Raw genomic sequence first — 24,659 nt, 5'->3', positions numbered from 1 at the left:
GTAAAATAAATAAAACAATTTCTATATTTAAATGTAGTTGTATCAAGGTTTGTACAAAATTCCGTTAACGGCGCGGATTAATAACTATTGTAACCTTTGCATGAAGAAGAACAAGTGTTATGTATTGCAAAATATAAAAATCTAATTTGTTGCACATAAATTGTTTGGCATACAAAATATAAAAAGCGAAATAAATTTTATATTAATATTAGGCGCAATTATAAATAAAATTTCATAAAAACGACGTTGAACGTCGTGTACATTCTTGTCACTGATCTTAATAGATAATCAAAATGGAATCGGTGCTTTTCGCAAACTTAAAAAAGCTATATGCCAATGAGTTGTATTCCTGTGTTATACCGGCTGCCAGTTTGCTAAATACACTTTTGCAAAATGATCGCAATATTGCTACTCCCGAAATGGAATATCAAGTATTACTTTTCAGCGGCAATGCACATTATTATGAGCGTAATTATCGTTTGGCCAGCAAACAATATGAAGCTGCTTTACTGATGCGCAAAACTATGTTGCGTTTTAAGAATACACAAATCGTTGGTATTGAAATCACACATGAACAGTTCAGTGAGCTTGAGACGCGCTATCGCCTTGCCAAATGCTATCGTGAGCTGGGTGAGGACCACAAGGCCATAAATACACTACACGCCTTGCCGTTGAAAACACGCACGCCCAAAGTGAATATGCTGTTGGCGCAACTTTGTCACTATGGGCAAAATGTTGATAATGCTGAAGCTATAGCATCTTATAAAGAAGTATTGGGCGATTGTCCACTGGCATTGTTGGCTATAGAAGCGCTATTGATGTTGGGCGTGGATGGCATAGAGGTTAACTCATTGGTGGTTAATGGTATACAAGAATTTAACACTTTCAAATGATTTGCTTTAAAATTAACTTGTATTAAATTTTTAGCTAGCACCGTGCCGAAACACATCGACTGGTTGAGTAGCTGGATAAAGGCGCATGCTCAACTTTACGGACGCGATCATTTAGAGGCATCAAGAACATTTCAAGCTATCAACGACAACACAAAATTTCACCAAAATTCTTATTTACTCACTTTGATTGGCAAAAGTCTTTACTATTATGGCCGTTATATGCAGGCGCAACAGTATTTAGAGACCGCGCTCATGGTAAATCCACACAATACGGATGCTCTAATGCCGTTAGCTGTCGTTTATGAATATAATCAGAAACTGCCGGAGCTAGATAAACTTGCTGCACAAATGGGCAATATAAAAGAGCTCAATTCTGAGCATTGGTTTGTTGTAGCCGAAAGTTGTTATGCTGCCGGGCAAATAGAGAAGGCAATTTCGTTTGCAAAGAAAGCAATCGAGTTGGATGAACGCAACATCGAGGCACAATTGCTACGTGGACGCATTTGCTTGCAACTAAAACAGGGTATCGAAGCAATTTCCTATTTTCGCACAGCACAATGCATTGCCAGTTACCGTTTTGAGGTATATAAAGGACTTTATCATTGCTATGTGAGCAGAAAGCGGCGCGATGAAGCACAAGCAATGTGTGCCTTGGCAGTGCGCTATTTTCGCAATTCACCGCGCAGTTATGTGGTATGTCCAACACATGAATTATAAATACACATCACATCAATTTTTATGTAATTTTCTTACATTACAGATGTTTGCGCGTGTTTTATTGCATTCAAGTAATCCACTAGCAAAGAAGAGTGCTAAAAAATTCTTAGCCAAAGCTTTAGAAATCGATGAGCATTATGCCGTCGCTGTAGCGCTTATGGCAGACGTGTGCCAAGCAAATGGTGAAACGCAAGAAGCCAGCGCCATGTTGAAGAAACAAGTTATGTCGTTTCCGAATCCCTCATATTTCAGCATGTTGGGTGATTTGCGGCGCACAGCCAGAGATTTGGACGGTGCACTTGAGTATTATACAATTGCATTGAGGTATGTTATCGAAAGAGGAAGGCGCATTTGTAAACAACAGTAGTTGTAAACGTGTATTATTTTTGCAGTCTTGAGCCCAACGATCGTCACGCCTTAAAAGGTGTGAAAGCGTTGACACGCGGTGGTGACAAACAAGACCAAGATACTTCGCTTATGATATCACGTCTGCGTGATGAAGAATGGCAAATTGATGAAGAAGCGGAGGAATCCTCATCGCATGATGAGGATGATTCAGATACATACTCCGATCCATTTTGGCAAGATTTGGAATCCGAAGTGATTAATTAGTGCTTTTCGAGGTTTGTAAGTTTTCGTTTTGTTTTTATTATACAATACTTGGCAAGAAATATGTCGCTAAAAGCGCATTTAGCACAAGTTAAGTAGTATTAAACATGCTAAGTTTGAGTAGTTTAATGCCGGCGAGTACTATTAAAAGCCGTTTTAATTTAAGCGCTATAATATTTAAAACATGTTCGTATATTTATTTGGGCAAAAAACAAATACAGTTAAAAATAACATCTACGTGATTTTCAACATCTACGTCGTCTTCTCCGTCTCCATTTCCTCATCGTTGACATTATTGTTGGTCGCAGCTGTTGCGCTGCTCGATTTTGCTTTATCCTTTTTGTCCTTTACAGCTTTGCGGTAAGCCTCCAAATCGGTTGTCAGTGGATCCACGAAGCTTTCAAACTCCAATTGCTTCAGTGCATCCAATATATTTGCTGCTGTTATAGTTTTGTGATTCTGTTTACGCGCCAGCGTTGTTGAAGAGGATGTCAGAAAGATTACAAACACGGAAGCCGCTCGCGCTATGGCGGCACGCGCTTCCTTACTCACATTCGCGCCTTCGGGCAAAGCGTCTTTGATTAAGCGTCCCACAACGGCATTTGGTAAATTCAAGTCTTCAATGCGTTCGACCATGGTCAAAAGGATTTATTTTGTCAAAGTTATAAACTAAAACTGAAATTTGCAAATTATTTTACTTCTTCTTTGAGACAAACTGCGGAGCGGTAAACAAAACTCGAATATATGCAATGTTGCTTCTTGATTGTCAAGTCAATCACAATAGTGGATTCCTCAAAAGAGAGAGAGATGTGCTCATTTCGATGAATATCGATAAATATGAAAGAAGAGAGGGTTAATAAAACGAAAATGTGTGTGAATGTGAAAAGTGGTTGGAAACTGGGCCGACCCATGGAATGCTAATTTCAGAAGTGAATGTTTTTGTATATATTGTGAAACCGAAACCTGAAACTGCTTAAAAAATCCCAAAATTTCGGCAAATACTGTTCAGGTGAAAATCTTTAAGGTGATGGTTCCGATTGTAATGATAGGGACACCTAGACCAAGGCCCGATAGTGGTCCAAGCTTTCAGAAATGATCTGCTACCAGTTAAAATATTAGTCCTTTTGGATTACAAGTTCGATTTTATTTAATTCTGTAGGTTCATTAACTCCGAATTTCGGTTTTGTTGATATGTTGGTATCTACAAAGTCTAGAAAATCAATTATTTAGTAAATCATTCAGTGACCATAAAATTAGTATATCGAGAATATATAACAACTGAAAAATAATACAAAAATAAAAACTTTTTATTTGTTTTTGTTATCTATACTATTTTTATTGAAATATAAATCAAATTGTATTAAATATAATTTTTCTGTTTAAGTACACGAACTATACAGCAAATTGTATTTACAAATTATTATAATTTTTTATATGTCTGGCAACCCTGCGTTCCCAAATTTATGGAAAGCGACAAATTTAACGGTTCAAATTGCGTCGATTGAGTATCCAGCTTAATTTTGGACCGTCAACTATTGTGGCTCTGCATCCGCTTTACAATATTTTATAATACTGCAGCTAATGTCTAAACTACAAATTAGTTTACTGCATTTGCGCTAACTCAGTAATTACGTGCAGTTAATTGGTACCCCGCTAACCTAACCCTATTTTAGGGAAATATTTATATAGTATGTTTAACTAGCTTAATGTTTCAAATCGAAAAAAAATTGTTATTTTTGGTTTTGTAAATTATTCATCGGGCTGTGCCTCCTCAATGTTTTCTGCCGCTGTCTCCGATGCGATATCTGCGGCGCTTGCTTCCACTGTAGTCGGCGTTTGCACTGGCACTGCAGCTGCTGCATCTTCCTGCAGCGTAGGCAACGTGCGCGTATGCACTCCGGTTGTCTCGATGACAATCGTCGGCAGTTCGGTATTTTCAGCGGCATTTGGATTGTCAGCATTTGGATTTTCCGAGCTAGTAGCGGACGGCATACCGGCATGCTCGGCAATCACAGGCTCCAACTCGGGTGTCGTATATTGATTAACGGTAATCTCCGTTTCGGCCGTATTAATATCAATGCGCGCTGGTAGATCATCCTTATTAGCTGGTGTCTTTGCTTCCTGTCCGCCCTCAAGTCTAACAATTGGTGCGCTTGTTGCTGCAGCTTCAGCCAACTCCACAGCTGGTGCAGCGGTGATGGTAACCTCCGGAAGCGGTGTTGCTTGTGTGATTTTTTCAATTACTGATTGCGCTGTAACTTCGGCTGTTGCGACGGGCTGCACCGGCAATTTTTCTAGCGCGGCGGGCTCAGGCGATGAGGCCTTTGATTGCGCCGGCGTGGGCGCCTTTGAGTGAGCCGGTGTTGGTGGTTTTGAAGGGGCTGGTGAGCCGGAGGGAGTCGAGCTGCGCGAGCTCAATTTCTGCTTGTGTGCGCTTTTGTCCAGCAGCAATGAAGTGGCTTGCGGCGCTGGGCTGCCTGCGCGTTTAATTTCCTCTATTTTGCTTTCAAGTTCGTGACGTATTTCCAATATTGGCTTAAGTAGAAAAACCGGTACGTCATCGTCGCGCCGTTGGAACAACATTTCACCCTCAAAATCGACCAGTTTATGTTTACGTGCGCGTAATAAAATGCCAACCACCTTATCGGAGATGTAATTGTAGATCTGTGCGGGAGGAAGAAGTTGAAAAGTTCGTTATACGTTCGTGTTGATACCAAGCAACATTTTCATGATACTCACATTGAAGAGCTCACCGAATGGTATCACACGCATTTTTGGCTCATCCTTGACATTGTAACCTTCCGAGTCGATGATCTGGCACAGTTCAAGCATTTCACGGAGCACATGCATATTCGCTTTCTGTCCGCGCATTTCTGTTAAGCTGCCTGCCAAGGGTCTGCGGAGCGTAAAATGAAAGTATATTAATATTTTGTTGACCTTAACGGTAAATTAGCTTCGATTTTTTCTACTTACTTGCCGTATTCACCTTTGGAGAAGGTCGGCTTTGGCGACACACGCCCATTTGCCGTGGAGAAGGGATTCAACAGCTGTTGCTGCTGATGTTGTTGCGTTTGTTTGTTAAACATTGCCACCTTAGAGGAGAGCGGTGAGTCCTGTTAAGTGAGAAAAAGAAATATAAAGAAAGATCAGTAATTTATAAGTATGTAAGTAGATTAATTAAATACTTGAGTCATGACGTCAGCAGGCATTTTCAATTTGCTTTAAGTTCGTGATTTTACAGTTAATTTAAAGCTTATTTGGCCGAAAGTTGTGTATTTATAATGAATTTGTTATTGTTTTAAGACAGTATAAGAAAATATATTAATGAAATTTCAAAGATTTCATTTTCAAACTGAGACTTCATATCAATTTAAATAATTTGAATTTCCAAACGGTATTTCGTTGCAAAGTGATTTATTAGAGGTAAGGATATGAGGTCGTTAAGACTAAAATAATAGCAGGATTGAGTTAGACGGCGATTCTACAAAATGTATGTAGCAATCAGTTAAACTTGACTGCCAAAACTATTCATACATCCTAATCTAATTTAGTTATTTATTTTGTTTTTAATTTATTAAAAAACTATTTTTGTTATGTTACCTTTATTTTTAAAATATTTAAATTAACTTTTGTTATACATTTTTATAGTTTTGCTTTTTTATATTTTGGTTTTTTATATTTTTTTATTTTTTCTATTTTCTTAATTTTATTTTTTTATATCTTTTTTTATTTTGTTTTATTTTTTATTTTAATTAAATTAACTTTCTTTTATAATTTTTTTAGTTTCCTTTTTATATTTTTTATTTTTTTATAGTTTGGTTTTTTTTATATTTTTTTAATTTTATTTTTTCTATTATTATGTTTTATTTTTTATATTTTTGTTTTATTTTTTATTTTAATTAAATTAACTTTCTTTTATAATTTTTTTTATTTTCCTTTTTATATTTTTATTTTTTTATATTTCTATTTTTTCTTTTATTATATTATTATTTTTTTTATATATTTTCCTTAACGTTTTTTATGAAATTTTTTTTATTTTTATTTTTTTATTTTTGTTTTATTTTTTATTTTAATTAAATTAACTTTCTGTTATAATTTTTTTATTTTCTTTTTTGTATTTTTATTTTTTTTATATTTGTATTTTTTCTATTATTATATTATTAATTTTTTATATATTTTCCTTAACGTTTTTTATGAAATTTGTAATTTTCGTAACCTATTTCATCATTTCATTCACAAATTGGCTCATTCAAAGTTCATTCATTACGTTTCCACATTACGTATGCGCTGAAGTCCTCAATGCATATCACTGATCGTATACGTGATTTTTATTCTGCTGCATTCTTGTTTTTGTATGCATACCGCCAATTAATCAAAACATTAGCAGCGCATAGTAACAACATTTCAAATTTGTTTCTCAATTATTTAATTATTTGTCTAAATGTCGCGAAAAGGGCTGATTTATTTACTTTTCACCCACGAGTGTTGTTTGTTTTTGCTTTTAGCACACAAAATGGCAGCAGGTGACGTACATAAATTACGTTTTATGCACCTGCATAAGTGCATCATCAATAGAAAGGCGAAAGCACCACCCTGCACTTGCTCGCGAATTTTGATTTATTTTTAAAATGCAACTGTCAATGGCATAACAACAATTTTTGTTGTGTTTATTTTTCCTATGAAAACAGTTTTTGTTTTTGCAAAAGAAATTCATGCGAAAAAATAGCTCAAGGTTGTAACAATGTGAAATGGTTTACACTAAAGAATTAAATTTAACTTTTTGTAACACATTTGCTTAACTGTAGACGGCGCTTTGTAATTTTTGTTATAATTGAAAATTAAAACAGCGCCAAATCGCAAACAAACAGACGCCATGTTAAACTAAAAATTTTAAGTTTGATCTGGTTAGATTTCAGTTGGTAGTTACAATAATTTATTGCAATGAACACGTGTCTTAAGTAGCTGCTGCAAGCTGGATTGCTAATTTTGTGCATATTGAGCGATTTGTAGGTACACGAAAAAAGTACTAAAGTCCAATAGACATTTTCCGCCACATTTACACACACATACTTATGTACATAAATATGCACATGCAATAAGCATTTGAATATGAGCGTGCATTTGCCAAAACATAAATTACACTTCCTGCAACGTGTGTCAGCCTTCAGCAAATGCCAAGCAGAAAACACCCAGGCCCCACACATTGCGGCCAAGCTAAATGAGCCTGCGCTCGACCGCATGTGCAAAATATGCACACACACGCACCAGTTATACATACACACTCGTATGTTTGCGTTTGTATGCAGGAGGTATTTAAACTATTTGTAAATTAAAATACTAAACAAATGTGAAATTGATTTTTATAGGCGAAACATTTTACTGTTTATTATATTTTATATTGTATGTGCTTTTGAAATGTCATTTAACTGTTGCATTTTTGTGTGTCTGACAGCTGCAGCAATAAGCAGCAACAAAGCACAAAGTTTGTGCATAGCCTATAGAGTGTGAGTCAGGTGACATACAAAAAAAAATAATACAGAGAAAAAAATTAAATAAAATATTTGAAATATTTTAACATACAAATGTAGACAGGCATTTTTACAAACCGGAAGATGAAAGAAACCATTTGCATTTTTTTGTTTTGAAGCATTAGGCGGAAATACCGCAAGTTGTCGCTGAAACTGAATTTTTGATTGATTTTGATGTGATTTTGAATGATATTAAGATGAGAAAAAATAAAAGTTTGTACGCCTATATGTATGTGTGTAATTTGTATAAAAAGGTTGTTAAGAAGTTTGCCAGATTTTAGTTTTTAAAGTAAAATATTGTCTGTATAATTTGGAATGGTTTTAAGATTTATATATCTTTTTGAAACCATAATTGATTTTTTTTTTCATATATTATTTAAAAAAAATTCAACCTAACCTAAATTATTTAAGCTTTATTTATTTAATTTTTTTAACTCAAATTTCAGTTAATGTATTTACCTAAATTTCCCTAAACAAAATTATTTATTTAACTTTGTTTATTGCTTAAAAACCCAACATATTTTGTGTTAAGCCGTCGCAGCTTAAGCAAAAAATGTTCTTTTTTTACATAATATATTTAAATTTGCGTTCATGAGCATGAGCACTTGCGTATAAATATGGAATTAGTTAAATGTGCTTTATGAAAATTCCAAGCATTTTTGCGGCATTTTCAGCAGGCGCGTACCATAAATCATTGACAATATAAATATAAAATGCGCACAAACAAGTGAAAGAGATTTACAAACGATGTCGAGAATGTTTGAAATATGCAAAAAAAAAATTCGAAAAAATGCAAACATAAAAATGTGCGGATATATATTAAAAAAAAAAAAACAAATGACTTTTTTGCTGTTTGTCGAACGCGGAATGTTTATTTGTATATTTTCTATTTAAAATATAATATTTATTAATTAAACAAATAGTAATAAATATTATTAATGCCAATATAATATTTTTTTTCTTTAAATCAAATTCATTTTTATATATAATTATAATATTTTTATTTTTTTTACTTTTGCAACAATTTTTATGAATTTTATTTTTTTTGCTTTTATATACATATATATATATTTTAACAATTACGTTGAATCGGCTGTTGAGTCTTTTTTTTAATTTTTCTGATTTTTACTCTACCCTCTAAACCCAACCTAATTTTATTGACTTTTAGTCTGCCCTCTAAACCTAACTTAACACAGGAATAAACCGATCACTAATTGAAATTTCTTTTGCGTCTCAAATATTTTATAATTTTTTGTAAAGAAATACAATTTTAAAAACATAAAGCAGTTTCTTTAAAAATATTAAAAAATTTGACATTGAAAATAGCTTTTCTAAGATACATAAAAGGAAAAACCAAATGTGTACAAGCTCACTGCTCTTAATATGCACCCACATGCGACCGTTTGCGATGTCGCAAGCGAAATACATACAAATGTACTTTGTTTTTCGCATTTTTTTTCACATTGCCACTTGCGCCGCAATTGCAAACACAAAGAAAGAGTGATCGTGGAAAATTTGTCCACATGACAAATAAAGTTTTATCTGCTATACATATACATATTCAAATTTTACACACCTACTCATATGAGTACACAGAAAATTATGCGCATAACACACCCCTTAGGATGGCGACAAGTGGATTTAAAGCAATAAAATACAAATTGCAAAAATTTGCAAATATACACATGTACATACTCGTATACTCATATGTTCAAAAAGAAAATTTTGCAGTTTGAAAAACCGTTAAACCCGGTGTGTGCGCTCATTGCTGTTGTGTTGGAAAGCTCGCAAAGTTTTTGGCACTTGTCGCGATGCGTCAATTGAATTTTTGCCGCCAACAACAGCAACATAGCCACAGGCAACGTACGGATGAGCATTTTGTGCGGACTACCGCCCGGGTGGCGACAAATGATGATGATGATGATCATATTGGACCATGAACGTGAACGTACTGCCAAGTGATCACTGTCATGGCGACGATTTTGTGTTGTTGTATGCGACTTGTAGCTTAGATGTTTTTATGAATAGACATTCCTTTTATCCATGTGTTTTTATTTTTTGGCAATTTTCATGTCGATTGAAAATTTACTAGGCGCGTATGTATGTATGCATGTAGTACAATATGTAGGTGTGCGATATTTTGCGTATTTTTTATTTATTTTAAATATTTTTTGCGTTAAATAATGAGCAGTGCAAAAGGCGAGTAGTGGATACTGACGTCAAATGTGGCGCTAATGACGCACAATGCACGCCACATCAGTTACAGATATAGTAATAATAACTAAATCCGGCATTTTTTTAAGTTATAAAAATTAAAGTAAATTATTTGTATAAAATTTTTAAATTTTAAACACTGTGTAAGTGTATAATTTTTTTAAATTCATAATTTCATCTAATTATTGTAATTACACACAAAAAAATTAAACATGCGAATTTACATTGAAATTACATAAAGAAATTTAAATAATATTATTCCAATATTTTTTTTGGTATAATATTAATCGTTTCTAATTTAGCATAATATCGAACTAAACAGCAGTGTAAACACCATGTAATGTTTTTCACCTGTATGCTACTATTCACAATGGTTTGGCATCACCTTTTTTGTTGTATACAGGCGCATTTAAATCCGCTAATTTCTCACGTGCTGTTACTGTACATTTCCCGTTAGTTGAATTCTTCGCATTTTCACGCAGAAAATTTTCGGTGAATATAGTGAAGTTAGTTATCCAGTGAAAATTAATACTAGTGTTGATATAAAAACAGAGTTTTGTGTGATGTTGTGTTTGCTTTTGAGCTTATGTATCAGCAAGTCTTAAAAAAATACGCGTTATTTAAATTCGTTGAAAATAGTTAGTTATTTTTTAGTGTAAGAAAAAGTGAAAAGCGTCGCTTTGTAGAGATTTACGTTGTAATAAACAGGTAAGGTTATATTATTATTTGTTATATAATCATTATTATTTGTTTCATTTTCACAAACAATATATTTTAACAAAATATTCTTTGAAAGTTGAAAAAATATTAAAATATTAAAGTCTTGATTGTTTGTGGCAAATATGTACATATGCTTGTGTATAAAATACTTTTTACTAAAGCCATTCACTAAATGCTCGCAAACAATGTGTGGTCATAAAGTTAAAAGTATGCTATAAACAAAATATAAAAATTTGTATGTTTGTATGTATGTTGTATATATAAAGACGTCATTTACTCATGCGAAGTTCATTTCTTTGGCAACTATTAAAATAAACCACTGGCCTTGATTTTTTTTCGCATTAATAAAATTTAGTATAAAATACTGAAGTTTTTTTTTTAATAATTTTAAATCGCATGAAATATAAGCAAACGCTTGGCTATTAACCCCAGACAGAAATATGTACGATACATTAAACAAGAATTTATTGGCCCACATAAAGTTAATATACATATGTATACATACATATGTACATATATTTTTGTATACAAGCAATTTTGTGTATAAAATATCAAAAAAAAAAAAATCATTTGATGCATACTTTTGTGAATTAAAAAATATATCCATATTGTAAGAGTGCTAGCAAAAGCATTTCACATTCCAAGTGCTGATTCAAATATATTTTATTGTGTATACTAAATAATAAAATTACACAATACATTATTATACCGTAATAATGCGTTTAATAAAATCTTTTTTTATCCAATTTGCCACACCTTTTGTCATTGAATGGCGTCGAATCGATTGTTGCGCTCGAACGCATTACGCATACGCCCCGTTGCACCACGTCACAGTATTTGTGCTTCATTTCATTCTTCATTTTTTTTTACTTTCGTTTTATATTTTTGTGCATTGCATAATGCAGTTTTTTATTTTTATACTTTCAATTGGGTTCGCTGTGCATCGGATGCGCTAACCGCTAACTCGGCGTCTATGAATGCGTTTGTTGAGTAAAGACGCCAAGAAAGTCTATTATATATTTTGTGTAGTGTTTTTTCGTTTTGTTGCTTATTTTTGATACAATTATTGAATATATTTAAATGTAGATTTTTTTTTATTGTTTTCATTGAAATGAAGCCTTTTTTGTAAAATGAGATTTTTTAAATTAATAGTGAGAAAATATTTTCAGTTTTTTTTTTATATTTTTTTTAAGTTAGCCATTAATTATATTTATATGTATTTCAGTGACCTGGGAAATCTTTCATTTTCTCACTGTCACTGTCTCAGATGCAAATTACTTTTTTTCTTGTGAAAAAAGGGAAAGCTATAAATAATGTGTGAGTTTTTAACATTTGAAACAATTGATTTTGAAGTTTTTTTTCACAACTTTAATTATTGCAATTTAAATTTTTTTAGGTTTTGTTCCAATTTAGGTTAGGTAATTTTAGGTTTTGTTCCAATTTGTATTTATATGTTATTATTATAATATTATTATTATTTTTGTTTGTAAAAAAGCTTTGTATTAATGCTAAACAATTTCATAGCATTTTTACAAACTAAATAATTATACAAAGAATTGAAAGAAAAACATAATAATACTGAAAAAAATAATATTTAAGAATTAAAAAAAAAATCCGTAAATAGTTTGCCAAAAAACGACTCCTTGCTGATATTTTCTGCTTTTTATGATTTTAAATTATAATCTTTTTTGTTGCTAAACGACAATATTATTATTTTTTAATTTTTAAATGTTTTCGTTTATTAAATTTTTTTTGTCACTTTGTTTTATATAAATAATTTTTTCTTTTCGTACTTATTTTTTTATTATTAATTTATTACTTATTTTAACTTTAGTTTTACTATACTTTTTTAGTTAATACTTTTTTATATTTTGTATTGTTTTTTTCATATATTATTATTTTTTATTTTGCTGTAATTTATTTTTATTTAAGATATTTTGTATTTTAAAGTAATCAGTCAATTTATGTGTTTTATTTAGTGTTATTTTTTACAGTCTCATATATTTTTATTTAATAACTGTTTCTATATTTAATATCTTTAAATTATCATAATTTCTTTATTTCTGAAATTTATTTGTATATTAGATATACATATGAAAAAATATTAATTTTAAATTAATCAGTAATTTTTTTTTGTTATTTAATAACTTTTCTAAAAATGTATATTTATTTTCTTCATATTAATTATTTTATGTCTATTCGCAATGTATTTTTAGCTAATTTTTTTATTTGAATTTTTAAAAATATTTCTTTTTAGTTTTATTTAATGTTCTTTTTCATATATTATTTTTGTTTTAGATGTACATATGTAAAAATTTAGTATTTTAAAATAATCAGTATTTTTTTGTTTTATTTAGTATTATTTTTTATTATTTCACATATTTTTATTACATTTATTCTTAATATTTTCATTATTTATTTATTCTTAATATTTATTATTTTATGTCATATATATTTTTTAGATTTTTTTACTATTTTTTATTAAAATTTTTATTTGAATTATAAAAATTATTATTTTTAATACTTATGATTTATTAATATTTTTTTTTTGTTAAATTTTTTAGTTTTAATTTTCAAAATTACGTTTTAATATTTAAAAATATTTATTTTTATATTAGATTTAGTAAAAATTTGGGGTTTTAAATGAACTTGTATTTTTTTTTTTGTTTTATGGAGTATTATTTTTTATTGTTCCACATATTTTTATATTAAACATTTTTTTATATTTGTTTTTTTTTTTTTAATATTTATTCTTTTATGTCATATTAGTAATGCGTTGTTTTAATAATTTTTTAGTTTAATTTTTTTTTGGAATTTTAAAAAATATTTATTTTTAATTTTATTTATGTGATATTAGTAATGCGTTGTTTTAATAATTTTTAAGTTTAAAATTTTTTTGGAATTCTTAAAAATTTTATTTTTAATTTTATTTATTATACTTTTTCATATTTTTTAATTTTTATTTCTTTTTTAATTTTTTAGTTTTATTTCCAAAATGAAATATATTTTTATTGTTTTATTTTATATGCATATGTATTATTTATGTATATATGCACCTATGTTTGTTGTTATGCGTCAACAAAAAACAATTTTATTTTCATCAATTGAATTTCTTCTCATTTACCCTAAACTGCCTTCAGCTAATTTCCAAAATGCCTTTACTTTCTTAATACGTTAAGTACCTCAAATGCCAACGCCATGCGTCACATTCTCCAACTTGATTTGCATAAATATGTAAATGAACGTTTTGTTTTCCCCCACAACTTACCACCACAAAACGCAATGCGCCCAATTCATGTGAAACATCTGCCATAGTTATTGCTGTTGTGAGTGCTTTGTTTTTGTTGTTCTGTTCTCTTCAATCAACTGGTTGCGGCAACAATTCAACAATTGTGCGTTTTTAATTGAGTTCTTTAATTGGTGGTTAGACGCTTGCAGCAAACGGAAATGTGTTTTATGTTGCGCTAAACTTTCACGCAATTCCAACGAAAATATTATTAAGAAAAATCACACACACACACAAAACGCACAATTTATATGTATGTATGTTACGAAGGTGTTAACGGAACGCACGCCCAGCAGCACACGCACTTGCACGCGTGTGAATGCAGTGTTTGTTGTTGGTAGTAAAGCGCGCACGCGAGTGTGGTTTATTGCGGTATTTTTATTGTATATGATTTTATTTATTTCTTTTTATTTACGTTTGCGTGTTGTCAAGTCGTCTTGGAATGCGCGTAAATTCTTTTGTGTTTTAATGAAAAGTAGGTTTCTTAGTTTATTTAATTTAATTAATTTATTTTTTTTAATTCTTTTCTTACTCTTATATTTATATTATTTGCCTTTACGCACAAATTTCTACACAACAGACCCGTTACTTTACGTTTACGTTTACGTTCACGTTAGTTTGTTGCCTGCGTTGAACTGTGCACTTTTTCACTTAAAATTTATTTTTTTTTAATTTAATTTCTCAATTTTATTAAATTATTTGCGTATTACAGCATACAAAATTGTATTTATTTGCGCGCTTATTTCTGTTGTTGATGATGGGACGATTGCCGTTTTTAGATTGCTCGAATTTGTGGTGTTGCTTTGGTTTTTATACGCTGATGAATGTGAAAAGCCCACAAACAATAACAACAATATTAACGGAAAACATCTACGAATTGTATTGGGTTGAAGAGCAGCGGCAATACATACAAATGCACAAATATTTAAAATAACAACAACAACACCGAAAGTAGTGTATTTAACCAAAACAATGGCAAAAGAGTTCACACACTCTCCGCCGTCGCTCGTATTTTCTTATACGAAAATTTCACGCCGTCTGCCATCTTCGGTGTTTCATTGTGCGCGACTGCTGCTCAGCTTATTGACGGTGTGGTGTGGCCGTTTTCTTCTTCTACTTTAGCTATACAAATTTACATATGTCTGTATGTATGTATGGCTTTGTATGAGCCACTTTGGCTTCTACTCATTTGAATTTTCCGCTGGCATTTGGTTTTGCTCTATTTTTCAATGGGAAAACTACAGTTTTGTGTGAAGAAGCGCTTGTACATACATACAAATGTACGAATATATATCATGCATACATTTGTATGGTCATATGTGCGTTTCGGTTGTAAGTAATGTCACAGTTTTGATTTTAATTTTATTTCTTTTTTTAATGGCATTGTCTTGCTGGTGCTGGTTTTTCTCTTCTTTCTACTTATATAGGAATGTACGGTACTTTGTGTAATACATAATTTCACTACTCGCTGTGTATGAAGGTAAAGGCAAAGAAAGGTGTAAGGTAGTTCAATTCAATTGAATTAAATGAAATAAAACAATAAAAAAGTTTACAATAAAAAAATTAATAAATAAATTTAACAATATTAGTAATAAAATACAATAATATTGTATATTTATTTATACACTTTATGCATATTATATATTATTTAACTTTTTAATTTAATTTATTTTATTTTATTTCATTTAATTATTATTTTTTAATTTTTTTATTATTAAAAAAATTAAATTCAAAATTGATTTAAATTTTTTTTTTATTATTATTATTTTTTAATTAGAATTTATTAAATACTGGCTGAGAAAACGTACATTTTTCGCGATATGTACCTAGATTAAAATAATACCAAAAAATCATAGAATCTTAGGTCGATCGCCTAAACCTATACCTCTTAAACTTATAAGGTGAATCTTCTTGACTGGCGTATACACCGCTTACGCGGTTATGGCCGAGTCCAACACAGCGCGACACGTATCCCTCCTTCGGGCAGTTTGGCGGCAATTGGTTGTACCAAGCGAAGCCAGGTCCCTCTCCACCTGGTCCTTCCATCGGAGTGGAGGTCTCCCTCTTCCTCGGCTTCCACCAGCGGGTACTGCATCGAATTCATCCATTCGAACAACATGACCTAGCCAGCGTAGCCGCTGTCTTTTTATTCGCTGAACTATGTCAAATGGACTTTAAGCTGTTACAGCATTCAAAATGAAGTTGCGCTAAGATGTTCTTTTCGTCATCGTTGTTTATCTACATAGATCTGTTTACCGTTATTGAAAATTTAGTACTGTTTTTCTATATTTGGTCGATTGTTCGAATTTATGATTCCGTTCAGTCCAGTTTATCCGAAAATTTAGACCCGGTACACAATTTGAACTTGCCTCAAGACCTTATTGCTTGAATGTTATGTCACATACGTATGTATGCCCGCAAGCATATTGAAGCTCTTCGCTGTATCTTTTGATCAATCAAATATTGCGTAAATTTACCATAGATTGGCTGCGTGAGGTCAGTAAGTCTGCATGTTGCTGTGCATTTGAAATTATTTCTTGTGCAGCTTCACATTTTTTAACACAGTTTATAAACAGCTGTTGCTGAAGATTTAGGATGAAAGTAATGCGCAAATATTGTGCAATAACACACAATATGCGTTAATCATAAACATACAAGGAGTGCATAAGAGAATTGTAAGCGGAAATGAAGTTATATAAAATTTTTTAAAATTTAGCTTTTTGTTTTTTTTTTTTAGTCGAAGCTGTATAGTAGACTTTTTATTTGTATAGAAAGCATAGTTTGAGAACCACTGCCTCAAAGCAGCCTCAATAAAGTGCTTAAATTAAACAATCATGCGCAGTTTGCTCGAATTCTCTCGAAAACACTTTCGAGCAAAAAGAATAATTACGCTACACTCAGAATTAAACAACAACAAGTTCAAAACAAAAACTTAAAATAGGCATTAATGAGTTCTAGATTTGTATGTATAAATCATTTTCGAAAAATTTGCGACGCTCAAGAAGAAATGTTAGTAATATACTTAAGGAAAATAAATGAATAAAAAAATAAAAAATAATAATAGAAATACAGACATGCATACGTACAAATAAACTTATTTTTTACGCTATATTTTTTTAATTTATTTTTTCAATTTACCACAAATTTTTTTAAAATTTATTTTATTATAAAAAACAAATTTTACCACAAAAACTAATTTTTATAAACATTATATTAAATTATTCTGACATGACACTCATCAAATAAAAATAATTTAAATGTATTATATTTAACCTTACACTTCAGTCATCATAGCTGCTTGCACCTGAGCATCATTTTCTTAGTCACACATTTATTAACAGTATGAATTGTCTTTCTATTCTTCTTCTTCACACAATACTTATTTTTAACTTGAATTTCTTTCTAGCGCTTTCCTGACTCACTCTTCGAAATTCCTTCGAGCACGCTTGCGACATTTTTTCCAACATTTACACAGCCAACTGTTAAATGACGTTCGGCAACAACACACGCCAACAGCTGATTATGACAGCCGTCGTAATTATAAAGGTATGTCTGAACTATTATGATTTGTAGTGCTCATAATTGAAAAAAAAATTGCATATTTTAAATACATGTACATACATATGTAGTACATTAATAAGCGAAAATGTTACACAAATGCAGCAAAGAAGAAAATTAATTAAATGCAATAAAATAAAAAAAAAATGCATAATTGATATACGCGTGTGTACTCGTATGTGTTTAGGCTCATTTGTGTACCTACAACTTGGAAAATCCGCGATTTTGAAAGAAAATATACAGCAGAGAAACATTTATCTAAAATTTCAACTTTACAGTGACTCAAAAAATTATGCCCACTAAATTCACTCCATTATCGACCAGATCAGGCACTTCTTACAATCACTTAAGATACTCATACTTCAAATATCCATCAATATTTGATTAAACTGGTATTTGTTAAAATATTATATTGAAAATATTTCCAAATAGACATAAAGATTATACATAACAGATGATTATTTTCACATAAGTTAATTTCAAATCAAAATTTTGAGAAAACACGAAAATTGTAAAACCCAGCGTAACCAACACCTTTAATACAAATTGCTATAAAAAAACTAATTTTTTCGAGTATATTTTTGAAATTTTCAGTGTTGCAAAGCTAAACGCTTCAGGTTTTTAGAATATACAACTTTAACATTTGTTTCCCTTCAAGAAAGTGGTTAAAATTGCGCGAGAATCAAAATTAAAGAATTCCAATATTTGCCTTTTATTACCCATAATTCCGTATAAAACCAAGCTACGGAACATAAAATGGTAGCCAATCGTAGCTAAGAGAATCTACTATAGAAATAAACTAAATCTTAATTTAAAGCAGTTTTTAGAAAAGTTTATAATATTTTGTGAAATATCAGGAAAATTCTAAAATTTTAATTTTTTATTACTAAGCTTAAAATTTCTAAAACCTCACTTGAGCTCTTTAAAAATATAAACAATAGATTTTAAATTCAACTCACACTGAGCGTACCCCTAACTTTACTTCACTTGAGCTCTTGAGAAATTTTTAAAACTCATCATTATGATCCCAATCTTTACCCTTCACCCTTATCCTTTCGAGACCACTTAACATACAATCAGACCTGATCTAATGTGTAAACAAATCTGAGCTCTCCCGACATTTAAAAGTAAAAAAATTATCCGATAAAATGAAAAAGGTTGTTGAACTCGACAAAATGTAAGCAAACCCCTGTCAAAGATCAATGACTTCGGCCAAAAAGTAAACAAACCCCAGCCAAAGGTCAGTGACCTCCGTCAAAAGGTAAACAAACCCCGACCAAAGGTCAAAGAACTCGGCCAAAATGTAAACAAACCCACGTCAAAGGTCAATGACCTCAGCTAAAAGGTAAACAAACCCCAGCCAAAGGTCAATGACCTCGGCCAAAAGGTAAACAAACCCCAACCAAAGGTCAATGACCTCGGCCAAAATGTAAACAAACCCCAACCAAAGGTCAATGACCTCAGCTAAAAGGTAAACAAACCTTTGGTGTGGGTCAATGACCTTTGGACAGGTTTGTTTACATTTTGGAGGGTCACGTGATGTCAGGTTTGTATACATTTTGGGTGGTCACGTGATGTCAGGTTTGTTTATATTTTGTGTGGTCACGTGGTGTCAGGTTTGTTTACATTTTGGGTGGTCACGTGATGTCAGGTTTGTTTACATTTTGTGTGGTCACGTGATGTCAGGTTTGTATATATTTTTTAATTTCGACGTGTTTCGAATAAGTCTAGGGTCGAGATTGGATTCACATATTGCTAAATTGTTTAAATATTTCAATAGGTAAAAAAATTGAAATGTGATAATTTCATGAAATAAAATTGAAATTTTTTCAAAAAAAATTATTAAAATAAAATTTAGTTTATTTCTATATTAGATTCTCTCAGCTACGATTTTGTGCTAGTTTGGGTTCCGTAGCTTTGTTTTCTACGGAATTATGGGTAATAAAGCGCTGAGATTGAAATTTTTTAATTTCCATACTCTTGCAATTTTGGCCAATTTCTTTAAGGGGAACGAATGCTATGATTTTAAATTTAAAAAACTATAAGTGATAAGCTTCTAAACACTGAAAATTTGAAAAAGATATTAGAAAATTTGAGTAAATTGTTGCAGTTTGTATGAAAGGTGTTGGTTATGATAGGTTTTACAATTTTCGAGTTTTCTCGAAATTTTAATTCGAAGTTAATTTTTGAGATAATAATCAACTGTTGTGGAAGCAACAGATCTAATTTTTGAAATATTTTCTAAAATATTATATTTATTAGTTATAGTTAATTTCTGTTTAGAGAGAATAATTAGCAAATGAAACTAATGTAAAAAATTTCTAAATGGTTATATAGAAGTCAATTATAGGTTGAAATTTTCAGTTTCAGAAAGTTTATCACATATACCTAAAACATTTAACTTTAAGAAAATTAAATTTATAGTTTCCTTGAAAGTATTTTAATTTGGATATATTTAGAAAAGTGCACTTTTTATTTTTAATAAAATTAGTAGAAGAAGGAGATTAAGGCACGTTTCATAAATAGTGATGAAAGTGCGAGAAAAGTGATTTGTTGCATAATTAAAATTATTTCCTTATAATCCCATGAATAATTGTTGAAAAGTATAATCTCAAATTACAACATACGGCAAATGATGAACGAATTTAGCAATGCAAGAGAGAAAATTTTGCAAATTCGACAACAACTACAACATTTACATAAGTAAAATTTGCAAACTATATTAATTAGTAGCCGCGTATGTATGTTTGTTTATATATTTATGTTTTATATATGTATGTGTATGTCAACGTGTATTTTTGTATATATACATCACTGTCCATCTTTGTTATATAAGCCTCAAACATATATTATATTTACTTTTTGGCAGCAGTGAGTCCACAACAAAGGGTTGGGTTTGTCGGTCGTTTCACGGCTTCCGCTCGGATGATTTTCGCTATGCTACATTTAGACACGAATACATTTTTCTTATTTCTCATATCTACTATGTATATATGTAAATATATATATGTATATATATATATATGTATACTGTATGTAGATGTACGATTTTATATATAAACTATATGTAGGTATATGTATTTTTTATATATAAATATTTATATGTATGTATACTGTATCAAATTTGCCCATTAATCAGTTCGCATGAGTGTTGAAATAACATTGCAGATTTCAGTAGCAAACCAAAACATTTCTTTCCATCTTCAATACACAAATATTTTTCTAATTTCTGCATAAATATTCTTTAACGCTCCGCAAATTACTGCATTGACGCATGAGCGCATCTTCCTGTCATCATCACACGCTTACGCGTATGACAGCGGCATTTGCCGCCTGCCATTTTGCCTGTCGCGCTGTTTCTTGATTGCAAGGAATGCAACATTGAATTACGTCGCACGAAAGTATACGAAATATTTATGAAATCATTTTAATTCATTTCAATTTCAACGCTTATTTAATAATAATTTTAATGAATGATTTTTCAATAAGCAAGCAGCAACACCAATGTTTTCATTTCATTCATTTTCACATTCACGAAAATCACAGCTGCGCTGATTGTTGATTTACCTAGAGATAATTTGCGTCAGACGCGAGACATTAAAGTGTGAGAGGCTGAGAAAGAAATATTTTAATTTTCATACACACACACATACATTTTTTGTAATATGAAAGACATGCCCAGACGGCATTTAATTACAAAAAATATTCGTACACTCACATTAGGGTGATACTTATCATAACAGTATATCGTTTATAGTGACACCTATATGTTTACTTCGAAAAAAATAATTATATAGGAAATCCAATTTATTTGGAAAATTCTGTAGCACCCCTTTTATCTACTAAAAAAAAAACACCGAAAATAAAAATTCGCCGACAAGTGTTTATTATTGATTAACGATCATACGCAGTGGCATGAATGAATTTTCACAGTTTTCACCGTCAAAGTGCCACCGTAGTTTTACCGCATGATGTGGCCAATGTTTTTTTATAGCTTATTTATTTTACTTTCTTGTGTGCTTTTGGTTTTATTTTTGTTTTTATTGTTTTATTTTTGCTTCCTGCGTCGTTGTCAATCACTTAGCACCAAGCATCAAAGCATCATAATCGATTCTAATATTCTTTCCCATGATTGTATTAGTAAGCGCGGATGACGCACATATAATGAACGCGCCAATATATGTAGACGATTAACGCCAATTGGTCTGTGACGCTTTGTAACACGCGGCTAAGATAACTACATATTTGTGCATACCTACACATGTGTATATATACTTGCTCACTGTGCTTATTTGAATTTCTGTAAGTAAATTTCAGCTGTAAAAATATGTGAATCTAATAAATATATACAAATAGTACACACATATATGGTAAGGTGCTTACAAAAGAGTCAATTGCGAAGCTAGATACAAACCAGCGTTTAAACAAGTCTCGAACTCAGTCACATCATATGATTCGATCACATCACAAGAGTTGACATCTCAGTTCACTAGCGTGGTAAAACAGCCTACTGGACTTTCTTATATACTGCCAGACAGGTAGCGAAGCAAAAGAAATCGCAAACACATCACATCTCCGTAGACGATGTGACATCACACATCAGTTCACTGGTCTGCCAAAACGGCCTTCCAGCACTCTCTTATATATTGCCAGGGCAGCCAGCGAAGCTAAAAGAAAACCACAAACACATCAACTGTTTCGATCACATCACAAGAGGTGACATCACATCTCCATAGACGATATAACATCACAACTCAGTTCACTGGTCTGGCAAAACAGCCTTCCATCACATATCAGTTCACTGATCTGGCAAAACGGACTATTGGCTTTCTTATATACCGCCAGGGCAGTCAGCGAAGATAAAATATCATGAGCACATCAAATGATTCGGTCACTTTACAAGAGGTGACATCACATCACTGTTGACTGACCTGGAAAAACGGCCTACCGGACTTCCTTATATACTACCAGGGCAGCCTGAAGCTAAAAAAATCACATTTACATCATATGATTTGAACACATCACAAGAGGTGACATCACATCACTGTTGACTGGTCTGGAAAAACGGCCCACCGGACTTCCTTATATACTACCAGACAGGTAGCGAAGCAAAAGAAATCGCAAACACATCACATCTCCGTAGACGATGTGACATCACACATCAGTTCACTGGTCTGGCAAAACGGCCTTCCAGCACTCTCTTATATATTGCCAGGGCAGCCAGCGAAGCTAAAAGAAAATCACAAACACATCAACTGTTTCGATCACATCACAAGAGGTGACATCACATCTCCATAGACGATATGACATCACAACTCAGTTCACTGGCCTGGCAAAACAGCCTTCCATCACATATCAGTTCACTGATCTGGCAAAACGGCCTACCGGGCTTTTTTATATACCGCCAGGGCAGTCAGCGAAGATAAAATATCATGAGCACATCAAATGATTCGGTCACTTTACAAGAGGTGACATCACATCACTGCTGACTGACCTGGAAAAACGGCCTACCGGACTTCCTTATATACTACCAGGGCAGCCTGAAGCTAAAAAAATCACATTTACATCATATGATTTGAACACATCATAAGATGTGACATCACATCACTGGCAAAACGGCCTACCGAACTTCCTTATATACTACCAGGCAAGCCACCGCAGCAGCTGTACATCATATGATATGATCACACGATTTGACATCACATCTCCATCGACTGATCAGGGCAAACGGCCTACAAGGATTTCTTATAAATATACTGCTACAGCAGTCAGGGGACCTAAAATAGCATATACGTCATATGATTCGATCACATTACTATGGCTTAACAGGATTTTTATTTATATACCTTGTGCGAGTAATGAGGGTCCACTGTATGAGGAAACCGTCGTAGCTAGCTGTTTGTGTCACTTGATTAACTTTTGTTATTTTGGCGGAGAAAATCTAGAATTCCTTTGATTTTTCTTCTCATTGGATTCATTTAATGCACATACTGTAACTCGATTTGGTCACCTTCCACATCTGGCAATGCTTAGTAATTACTTGCGCAAATATTCGCCCACACAAATCATCGCAGTTGCCATATTTTCATGCGAGTAAATTTAAGTAATACAAACATATGTACATACAAAAATTTTGAAATTTTTCAATAATTTCAAAAATACTCGCGCGATTAATATGCAATGGAATTTGCCGAATTTATGGTCATTAGCCTACATCTTGTATACTTGTATACTCAACCACATGTGTCCGAAAGCTCGTACATCTGTATATCAATGAAAGATAAATAAATATTTCTACGTGCCTCATTTACCTATTGAAAAGATCAAGAATTTTGCAAAAAAAAAACAAACATTAAACTGTCGTCCTTGACAGAGAGGAAGCGGTGGGCCGCACGGATCTTCGTGAAATGGAAATGGAAAACAAAAACAGACTACTTCACTGTGCTGCTGTGGTTCTCATGAGAACAGCTCTTGTGTGTTAGTGCCGCTGACTCATCGCCATGGTATGCCAACTGATGTTGATTTGCTTCGATTATGTTTTCTTGCCGATCGTGACGTTAATGCTAACGGTTGTTATTGTTGCTATTGCTCTTGACCGGGAATTTGGCGGGTACGCAAATTTTACGCGCATGCAAATAATAAATCAAAGGAAATAGTGTTTATGCCACATACACGTACACACCCACTCATACGGATACACACAAAATAATGTTTGTTTACGCATCCAGCATTTCAGGTGTACAGCATTTGTTTGCTTTCTACGTCACGCATCGGTATATATGTATGTACATACATACTCTTACAAGTTTAATGACGAATAAATGCTGCATTGCTAAAATTATTATTAGATTATAGGTTAGCAGATAGTTCGTGTTATTTTTGAAACTTTGGTCTATTTTGGTGCAAATTTTATTTTCATTAATGTTTATTCATGCTTTTTTCAATGGTTTTGCATATATTGTTTTTTTGTTGCTCAGCGACGCAAAATGGAAATCATTGAAATTTTATTTGTTTTCGTCAATGGCATCGAAGAGTCAGCATATTGCGATTACACACACTATATAAATAATTACATATACATATGTACAAACATTTATTTACATTCATTGGAAAATGTGGAAAATTTTTCCCGAA

At 31.9% G+C, this 24,659-nt stretch overlaps 3 protein-coding genes across 5 annotated transcripts; 1 reads left to right on the top strand and 2 right to left on the bottom strand.

Annotated features, from left to right (window-relative positions):
- Positions 1–83: 83 nt before the first annotated feature.
- On the top strand, positions 84–17,507 carry LOC105208609 (anaphase-promoting complex subunit 7). Of its 2 annotated transcripts, XM_054231173.1 has the most exons (5): positions 84–864; positions 928–1,586; positions 1,654–1,934; positions 2,003–2,233; positions 17,374–17,507. In XM_054231173.1, exons 1-4 carry the CDS (start codon positions 294–296, stop codon positions 2,220–2,222), a joined length of 1,731 nt encoding a protein of 576 aa, XP_054087148.1. In that variant the 5' UTR covers positions 84–293; the 3' UTR covers positions 2,223–2,233; positions 17,374–17,507. The 2 variants fall into 2 exon arrangements, with proteins under 2 accessions (XP_054087148.1, XP_011176853.1); XM_011178551.3 differs by lacking the exon at positions 17,374–17,507 and having other exon boundaries at positions 2,003–2,452.
- LOC105208608 (DNA polymerase epsilon subunit 3) lies at positions 2,391–3,011 on the bottom strand. The gene has a single exon (XM_011178549.3). It carries the CDS (start codon positions 2,853–2,855, stop codon positions 2,472–2,474), a length of 384 nt encoding a protein of 127 aa, XP_011176851.2. The 5' UTR covers positions 2,856–3,011; the 3' UTR covers positions 2,391–2,471.
- LOC105208611 (uncharacterized) lies at positions 3,506–14,747 on the bottom strand. 2 transcript variants are annotated; one of them, XM_011178553.3, is made up of 4 exons: positions 13,950–14,747; positions 5,193–5,332; positions 4,959–5,115; positions 3,506–4,883 (listed from the first exon to the last, which is right to left on the bottom strand). In XM_011178553.3, the coding sequence occupies exons 1-4, from the start codon at positions 13,992–13,994 to the stop codon at positions 3,969–3,971; spliced, it is 1,257 nt and encodes a 418-aa protein (XP_011176855.2). In that variant the 5' UTR covers positions 13,995–14,747; the 3' UTR covers positions 3,506–3,968. The 2 variants fall into 2 exon arrangements, with proteins under 2 accessions (XP_011176855.2, XP_011176856.2); XM_011178554.3 differs by lacking the exon at positions 13,950–14,747 and adding an exon at positions 5,405–5,565.
- Positions 17,508–24,659: the final 7,152 nt, after the last annotated feature.

This window comes from Zeugodacus cucurbitae, chromosome 5 (assembly GCF_028554725.1).
Source record: "Zeugodacus cucurbitae isolate PBARC_wt_2022May chromosome 5, idZeuCucr1.2, whole genome shotgun sequence".
Taxonomy (NCBI): domain Eukaryota; kingdom Metazoa; phylum Arthropoda; class Insecta; order Diptera; family Tephritidae; genus Zeugodacus; species Zeugodacus cucurbitae.
The sequence above is the reverse complement of the archived record's forward strand: the minus strand, read 5'-3'. Positions and strand labels throughout refer to the sequence as shown.

Bases quoted from the DNA above. Each gene is read 5' to 3' on its own strand.
- LOC105208609 (XM_054231173.1), top strand. From the start codon at position 294: ATGGAATCGGTGCTTTTCGCAAACTTAAAAAAGCTATATGCCAATGAG. The intron at 865-927 runs GTATACAAGAAT...TTAAATTTTTAG, and splicing joins TAACTCATTGGTGGTTAATG to CTAGCACCGTGCCGAAACAC. The intron at 1,935-2,002 runs GTATGTTATCGA...TTATTTTTGCAG, and splicing joins TATTATACAATTGCATTGAG to TCTTGAGCCCAACGATCGTC.
- LOC105208611 (XM_011178553.3), bottom strand. From the start codon at position 13,994: ATGGCAGATGTTTCACATGAATTGGGCGCATTGCGTTTTGTGGTG. The intron at 5,333-13,949 runs GTAAGTTGTGGG...CTCACTTAACAG, and splicing joins GCGCATTGCGTTTTGTGGTG to GACTCACCGCTCTCCTCTAA. The intron at 5,116-5,192 runs GTAAGTAGAAAA...TACGCTCCGCAG, and splicing joins TCCAAAGGTGAATACGGCAA to ACCCTTGGCAGGCAGCTTAA.
- LOC105208608 (XM_011178549.3), bottom strand. From the start codon at position 2,855: ATGGTCGAACGCATTGAAGACTTGAATTTACCAAATGCCGTTGTGGGA.